The 9153-nt window shown below is 39.1% G+C and overlaps 1 protein-coding gene across 1 annotated transcript; it reads left to right on the top strand.

The window, feature by feature from the left end:
* The first annotated feature begins 310 nt into the window (after positions 1-310).
* Positions 311-2766, top strand: LOC103723770 (protein neprosin-like). Its single transcript, XM_039122788.3, has 7 exons — positions 311-545; positions 837-923; positions 1036-1284; positions 1381-1542; positions 1665-1718; positions 1986-2132; positions 2284-2766. Exons 1-7 carry the CDS (start codon positions 390-392, stop codon positions 2647-2649), a joined length of 1221 nt encoding a protein of 406 aa, XP_038978716.3. The 5' UTR covers positions 311-389; the 3' UTR covers positions 2650-2766.
* Positions 2767-9153: the final 6387 nt, after the last annotated feature.

The raw sequence follows: 9153 nt of genomic DNA, 5'->3' as shown, positions 1-9153 counted from the left end.
GATACGGAAAGAAGAGGCACCATCCCTAGTAGGAGGACCAAGAAGGATGATGTGAACAATGGATGGACAACAAAAATAAATATTTTTCTTTTTGTATATTCAAGTAATTTAATAGCCCGCAAGAAAGAGAGAGAAAATCTTGTTATGAAAATCCTTCATTATGGAGGAAACAATTGATGGACAATTAATTTGATAATCAGATAAGCTTTTTCAATTAATGCACAAAATTAAGCAGAATCTGTGGCATTTAATTTAAGTAAGATATTCTTTGATATATAAGTAAGATATTCTTTGATATATAATAGGCAACCAGGAAGAAGAAGTTTGTTATATATATATTGGATGGTGTATGTTTTTATTTTCATTGAAAGGGTTTGAAAGAAAGGGCTATGGAGGTGCACAATAGTATGAGCCATGGCCTGGTCGCACTATTGCTGGTGATGATTTGCTTATCTTGCATCATGGCTAGAGTGTGGGCTACAATCGAGCAGTTCGAGGTGCAGCAACACCTGATTCGATTGGATAAACCTGTCAAAAGCATCAAGGTCTACCATCCCACTATTCTTTCAATTATTCTTTTTTTTTTGATTTTTTGGTAAGAAAACATTTTTTGTTCATTGTAAAAGAGTTTTAAGAAGATTTTATAAATTATTTTTAATCAGAAATGTATTTTGAAATATTTTTTGTTTTCACCTTTTTTGTTGGTTCAGTACAATCCCATCAAGTTTCTACTGTAATTTTTCTCTTCTATCACACTTATTTTTTTTTGGCATTTTTCACTGTTATGCTTCTTAATTTGTGGTTTCATTTGCTCTAATGTTTGTTTCTTTAAAAAGAGCCCGGATGGGGATATCATAGACTGTGTCCATATCTCTCATCAGCCAGCCTTCGATCATCCTTCGCTCAAAAACCATACTATCCAGGTGTGCTCTCTTCCCTTCACACTTTCTATTCTTTTCAAGTCCTTCACCTTTCACTTAATGTTTACACCTAGCAGTCTCTTTACTTTGTCTTCACTTTATGCAAAATCTTCAGATGAGACCAAGTTTCCACCCATTAGGCTTATATGATGAGAAGAGGGTGGCATCAAAGATGGAAACTAGCTCCATACCTCAACTTTGGCATCAAAATGGGAGGTGCCCAGAGGACACCATCCCTATTAGGAGGACTAAGAAGGGCGATGTGCCGAGGGCTAGCTTTATCGAAAGATTTGGAAAGAACATGCGTAGGACAATCCCAAATCCAACTTCTATAGAATCCAACAGGAATAATAATAGGCATGAGGTATATAGTTTTGAAAATTTATGAAAAGGAGTAACCTTGGAGTGAAGTATCTCTAACCTTTCCCATTTGTGTTTGTTGGTGGGTTTTCTTGAGTAGCATGCAATTGTTTATGTAAGGGGAGGTAAGTACTATGGAGCAAAGGCAACCATAAATGTGTGGAACCCGAAGCTGGAACACGAAGATGAGTTCAGTCTGTCTCAACTTTGGATTCTTGGGGGTCCTACAGAGGTTCTCAATACCATCGAAGCTGGCTGGCATGTATATTATTGCTTCAATTTCGGATAAATGGAAAGTAGTTTTAATTATATGAAATTTTGAAAGTTCTCGCTTCATGCATTAATTAACTACAGCCGGTTACTCTTTGGTGTGGAAAAAATCAGGTTGATCCATTTCTGTATGGAGATCATAGAACAAGACTATTTACTTTCTGGACGGTAGGTTAACATTTCTTCATTTTTCCGTATTTTCTATGTGTTGTTTCTATTAGTTTCCTCTTTCCTTATGTTGTCCTACCTTATCTTCCAAGTGTTTTTTGATAAGTTATCTTATATTGTTCATTATTTTTAGTTTTTTGGTTCTTTCTGGTCAATTATATGATAGAGATGAGGTGCCACAGACATTCCTGATTTCGACGTCAGACAACATAAGGCAACAATTATGAAAAATTGGAAGGCTTCTAATATTTTTCCATGAAATTGTAGGGTGACGGTTATAAATCAGTAGGCTGCTACAACCTACAATGCTCTGGGTTCGTTCAAGTCAACAAGGAGGTAGCATTGGGAGCCACCATTTACCCCATTTCTAGCTATGGTGGACGCCAATATGAAATCACTTTGTCTCTCTGGAAGGTAAAAACAAAAGATTCATAAAATGTTTATTTCTTCTCCTAACTCACAAACCCTCAACATAACAAAACTACAATAGTCATGTTTAATCACAGTTTCACTTTTCACCTATAAATAGAGATGAATGTTTACATGGTTTTCATTTTTTGAGTAGGATCCAAAAACGGGGAATTGGTGGCTGCAGTATGGGAATCAATCTCCAGTGGGGTACTGGCCTTCTTCCTTACTCCCTCATCTGTCCGATAGTGCCTCAGCGATACAATGGGGAGGGGAGGTTGTGAACTTAAATTCAAATGGTCAGCACACCTCCACGAAGATGGGAAGTGGCCATTTCCCAGAAGAAGGTTTTGGCAAGGCGAGCTTCTTCAAAAACATACGAATAGTTGATAAGTCCAACTATCTCCAAGCTCCTCGAGGGATTCGCACTTTCGCTACCCGATCCAATTGCTATAATGTGCACTATAAGAACAATGGTTACATCTACTATGGGGGTCCTGGTAGAAATCCTAAATGTACGTAGAAGGGCGTAGCTTTTTGTATCTCCATCTTGTTGGGCAAAGCCAATAATGAAAAAAATAATTGCGAACAATCGGTGGACAACAAAAATAAATATTTTTCTTTCCGTATATTCAAGTAAATTATCAAAATCATCGAGCACTAACAATCAAGCCACACAGTCAATAATCAATATGAAAATAATTTAATAGCCCACAAGAAAGAGAGAGAATCTTGTTATGGAAATCCTTCGGCTTGGAGGATAACCGCCACTGCATTCGGTTCAGGCAAAACTTCCACCATTGTGAAAATATTGGGAATATAGAGCGCATTTCTTCTAAAGCTAGAGATCCCCATATATCAATATCATCACATATGGGGTGGAATTTTAACAAAAAGCCAAGAAAATCTCTTGAAGTGGGTATGCTAAATCGAATTAAACAAGAGGTGAAATCAACGCGGCAAGCCATTAAAGTTGAAGAACAAACTACCAGGTTTCACCACCTAAAAGTTGAGTAAAATTGGAGTTAAAATTACCATGCAATCTTCAAACAAACTCTCTGATCCAGGAGGATTATCAAACTCAATGTGAACTACTTTGGCCACTATAGGTTAGACTAGACATGGTCCAGTAGTGAGATCGCATCGAGAAGCTAAATCATGTGTCAAACTTCGGAGTTATAACTTGGTCATACAATACTCGATTTAGATGATGTGTCTTTTTTTTCAAATGGATTACTGTTTGAAATGGATGGTCAGGACCAGTTTTATTGTTTGGAATACGAAATGGGCCGATCAAATCAAAAATTTTCTTTTTGGGATAGATTTTGACCAGCCGTATGTTCCGATTTAGGAAAAATTAGATAGAGCGACTGAAAGCAAAGTCAATATAGAAGAAGAGATCTATCTCTTTTAGGATTTTAGTTTTTTTTCATATTTATTTCAACTAGTGATATCTAATTTGAGAGCTAAGTTTTATTTTAACTGAAGGGGGAATTTGATGTGGATTGTTCGAGAGCAGACCTCACTAATATAAATAGAGACCATGTATCTTAGTAGCAGCTTTGTATCTCTTACTTTTCCATTTCTTTCCCTTTGCTCCTTCGTCTTTCTCATTTATGTTTGTTCGTGGGTCTTCTTGAGCAGCATGCAATTGTTTATGTAAAGGGAGATAAGTATTATGGAGCAAAGGCAACCATGAATGTGTGGAACCCGAAACTGGAACAGCAAAATGAGTTCAGTCTGTCTCAACTTTGGATTATTGGGGATCCTGAAGAACTTCTCAATACCATCGAAGCTGTGGCTGGCATGTATATTATTGTTTCAATTTTGAATAAATAGAAAGTAGTTTTAATTATATGAAATTTTGAAAGTTCTCTCTTCATGCATTAATTATCTTCAGCTGGTTGCTCTTTGGTCCCCAAAAAAATCAGGTGTATGCATTTCTATATGGAGATAATAAAACAAGGCTATTTACCTACTGGACTGTAAGTTAATATTCCTTCATTTTTCTCTTGTCCTATATGAGTTGTTTTTATAAAAAGTATAAAGATTGGGTGTCTTCTTATATTTTACCCTAAAAATTTCAGGATGATGGTTATCATTCAACAGGCCGCCACAACCTACTCTGCTCTGGGTTCGTTCAAGTCGACAAGGAGATTGCATTGGGTGCCACCGTCTACCCCATTTCTAGCTATGGTGGACGCCAATATGACACTACACAAAAAAAGGACATTACCGACTCTTATTTGCCGACGCTTATTTCAAGCGTCGGCAAAAAAAATTTTTCGTCAACATTTACCGACGCTTTTTAAAAGCGTCGGCTAATGACGACGCTTATAAGCGTCGTCGAAGTTAATATGTAATTAACGACACTTTTAACGACGCTTAAAAGCGTCGTTAAAAGGCGTCGTCGGAAGCCAAAAAATCACCTCATTTTAGTCCCACATCGGCGGATCTGGAAAAAAAAATTGTTTATATAGCCAAACCCAACCACTCTGCACGGATGGAATGAAGGTACCGATCAGGAAGGTTGTTTGTATTTCTGAATGGAGGAGAAGATGCAGACCGCAAATGGTAATTTTTTTTGTAAATGGGAAAGAGCGACGCTTTAAAGCGTCGGGAAAGAGCGACGCTTTAAACCGTCGCTAAATTGGAAGGGAAATATTTTTCCACTCTACCGACGCTTTTAAGCGTCGCTAATAGCCAAAAAAAAAAAAGCGTCGCTAATGTTCAGGTTTCTTGTAGTAATTAAATCACCTTGTCTGTCTGGAAGGTAAAAACAAAAGATTCACAAGATGTTTATTTCTTGTCCTAAATCACATACTCTCAGTGTAGCAAAACTACAATAGTCATGTTTAATTACTTTTTTAACTTTTCACCTATAATTAATAATGAATGTTTATATGGTTCTCATTTTTTGAGCAGGATCCAAAATCGGGGAATTGGTGGATGCAGTATGGGAATCAATCTCCATTGGGCTACTGGCCTTCTTCCTTGTTCCGTTATCTGTCGGACGGTGCCTCAGAGATACAATGGGGAGGGGAGGTTGTGAACTTAAATTCAAATGGTCAGCAAACCTCCACAGAGATGGGTAGCAGCCATTTCCCAGTAGAAAGTCTTGGCAAGGCGAGCTACTCCTAGAACATTCAAATAGTTGATAAGTCCAACCATCTTCAAGCTCCTCACGGGATTGCCCCTTCCACTACGCAATCCAGCTGCTTTAATGTGCACATTGACAACAATGGTAGAAATCCCAGTTGTCCATTGAAAAATACAATCATGAATATATAATTGCGAACAATGAATGCACAACGAGAATAAACAATCAATGGTTACTCTGTCACGGCACATTTTTACAGCCCATGACAGGTTCCATATTCTGCTTGTCTCGGAAAATATTAGGAAGGACAGGTCGCTGGATTGGGAGTGCTAACCATGCAGTGCCAGGTTAAGACTCTAAATTAATTTGTATTTAGAAAGCAAAAGTTGACATTTAATGCATGCTTTACAATGAATTGGAGGACATATACTCTTTTGGGATGTGCCACATTACCCACCAAAATTTATTCAGAACAAAATTGTGAAGTTACAACGGAGTAGAGAAAGTATACAGGATTTTCAAAGGAGTAACAAAGGAGGTGTTCCGGCACGCAAGAACCACTCCTTAGCAAGAGAGACAGCGAAGAGGAGACTCGGAAGAAAGAAAATCTGAAAAGAATGAGAGTGCAGCAAGGTAGCATAGTTCAAAGCTGCAGGTTTCTCATCATATAGTCTCCATCAGAAAAAGGAAACCGAGGCAATACAAGAGGAACAGCCTGCTGGAGGGAACCTTTAGTACAATTTGAGGGGAGGATGCTTCATCATAGTCTCCATCCTGCGAGAGAGCTTCTAGCTGACCCATTTCTCCAAGTTGATGATCATGGTACGCCTGGGAAATACCTCCAAAGCTTTGAACCCAAAACCCCCTCTCAAGTAGAGGGGTGAACCACTGGGCTGTAACTCAGCTTGCCTTATTCTGTGTGTACCTATCACAAATGATTCATACAGTACTGCACAATGGTTTGTGCCATCCTTCAACTAAAATATTTTACGCACACAAGTTCAATTCAGAAAGGGGCTTGCATCCTGAATTTAGCATCATGTTTCCTGAATCCAAGCTAGCATTTCTATTTCAGATTGAGCTTCCCACATTTTTAACAAAAGACAAGGGTGAAAAAGGCTTTGGGAGACTGAGAAAACTAGCACAAGTTAACCAGATAAATAAGCGAGCTTGGGTAGTATGAGCATCAAGTGTCAACCAAGGTTTGAGAACTCGGTTTCAGATTTGATTTTGGTTTCTTCCCTGAGTCTAAAATTCAGCAATTTCCATGGTTCTGAACTCCAATTTGGCCATTTCTTTTCAAAACCGAAAAAAAAAATCCAGAAGCATGAGTTGAAGTTAGAGAAAATATGATCCACTAAAATAATTTTTCAATATATTTTGCCAGTGCTTCTGCATTCAAAAAAACAAAAAACTACACTTTGGATTAAAATATTAGAAGATCATGTTTAGAGTGCGATATATCATTTAATTCTTTGACATCAATTTAATAGACGACAATTTTAACCGTATTATTAGTGGCAGCACAAGGCCTTTCATATTGACATAAATATTAAGGAAATTAAAAAAATTCTTTCAACCTAATGGCCTGATTGGCCTGGGTTTTGAGGATCCAAATTACACTTGGTGCAACAATAAACCGCATCTTGCTCGTATTTAAGAAATATTATACCGTGTGCTACCTTCGGACGAGTGGATGGATCTATTTTCCGAATCAAAGGAGGTGTGTCAATGTCATGTGGCTTACTATGCTTCTAATCATTGTCCAATTTTAATTGATGGTAAGGATAAGTTCCTTAATATTATTACTCCATTTTGCTTTGAAAAATTCTGATTGCCTTGCAGGGGAATTCAGGAAGTGGTTCGACAAGCCTGGAGACGCTATGGCCATTACTCTCCATGGGTTCGAGTAGCCTTGATTCCACACTGAAATCGGACATCCTGCCCCAATATTGTCTCTAGTTTTATATAGGGATAAGGGTAACAATATTTCACGTCGTAATTAGTAGTAAAATATGCTATAGTGCAACAGCTACCTACGTCAAATAGCTCGTCAAAGCGAGTGTGAACGGTGGGCATTCAGCAGTCCATGTCTTCCTTCCCCCACAAAAAATCCACAGTGAAGAAAAGAAACAAGCAGTGGAGACCGGCACCTCTCGAGCTATTCCACTCCAAGCTGGTACTCCCGGAGACTTGACGAACGGACCATCCTTCTCACCGAACGTAGTAATTATAAGGTTAATTTCTAATAAGAACGACCTAAGGAATCCAGCGTCAGGAAAGCAATAAGGACGGTGCATGCATCATGCATGTACCGCCAATAAGACAGCTTCATGCTTCTGTAAGGGAGTATTTGGATGCTGGAAGATTTCATCGAAAGGATTTTAACAGGCCGAGATCACATTTTCCAACAGAAAGTTAATGAGGTCCCTAGGGATATTATAAATCGTCCATAACTCACGGTCTCTCCTCTTTGGCCTTCCTTCCACTATCGGATATTTAAGAATCACGCAAATTTGGACGCATTTAAATTCAGATTTTCTTCGCCACAACAGGAAGCAAACTACGTACAAAGCGCACTGATTTTTTACTGACCATAATTTGGACATAGGACAGCCAAAGAGATCTCAAATATAAAGGGAAATATTCTTTTCCCATAGTTTCTTGCAACTGAACAATGCTTCTTTCTGGCCTTTTCCTTCGACCTAGTATGGGCTGTCTCTATCCTCCTTCTACGTCCATTGCTATCGAGTGCCGTATCATGACTGCCATCCCAAGCTGAAATGGGCTGGTTCCCTCCTCAGTTTCCATTCCATTTTCTTCCCACCCGGTTTTCCATCCTCGGTAGCGAGCGAGGAGGATTCTGAAGACCAACAACCTCGAGCGACCTGCCATTCTTGGCAGGGGATTCTTGATCGAGCCACCAGCTGGGAGGGATGGATTAAATTGTGAGGAATCATGTGGGCATGTGTTTAGTCTCACATCGGTTATTCGCCAAAAAGATCTTGCGTACTTATACAGGATTAAGGAATCAAAAAAATACTTTTTGGTTAGCTTTTTTGGGTGAGATCTTGCATTGTGATACATGGTATTAGAGCGCACTCGGTCCATTACCTATGTGTACTCGAGGGACGCTGCAACACGGTTTCTTAAGAGCTGACCATGATGTGTGATGATTTTCTTGTGGTGCACGGTACCGAAGCTATGGTGCGGGCCATAATCTAGCAAGTGGAGGTGTGGCAGCACTTGTGTCGTCTTTTCGGTCACGGTTCTCTTCACATATTGTCTCTATTTAGCAAAATATCTTTTAGGAATTGATATATTATTATTATTATTATTATTTTGTCAATATAAAGAGACTCATCCTAGCCATTCCTTGTTAGTGGATGAAATTCACCTTGGTTGTTAAATGGTTATCTTTTGCTTATCTATTTAAATGGCTAACCATGAAACGAATCACATCCTTTTCTTTCTTATTTTGCCCGACTAATAGGGGAGGAGTTTCCCTCCCTGTTCGCCGGAGCCAGTCACCTCTTTCCTTTCTTCTCCTCCATTTGCGGGCGAGATCGACGCCCGTCATCGCCCCATCCCATACCAGCTCAGGGCGTTAGAAAACTCCGATCATGCCGCTGAAATTTAAAAAATTCAGATGCAGCGGAAGAGGCATGTGCGGGATTAACCGTTCATCGCATGAACGTTGTTTAAAAATCGTTCGTAGATAGATAAGGATTAAAAATTTTTAAATAGCATTAGAAGATCAGATCTTCACCTTTGTGCGGGTAGATGATCACCACAAACTGATGATCGTAGTTTAGGATGAAGGTTCGCTTGAAGCCGTTCAAGTGCCCGGCCTCTACAGGTATCCACACGAAGCAGAAAACCGATCCAAGCTTTCTATCTCCCCGGGGTGCTAGCTCCCTTGCAGAG

Source organism: Phoenix dactylifera, chromosome 9 (genome assembly GCF_051530095.1).
Source record: "Phoenix dactylifera cultivar Ajwa chromosome 9, Ajwa_hap1_PhDact_Kaust_v1.1, whole genome shotgun sequence".
NCBI classification, from domain to species: domain Eukaryota; kingdom Viridiplantae; phylum Streptophyta; class Magnoliopsida; order Arecales; family Arecaceae; genus Phoenix; species Phoenix dactylifera.
This window is presented reverse-complemented; position numbering and strand designations above follow the sequence as displayed.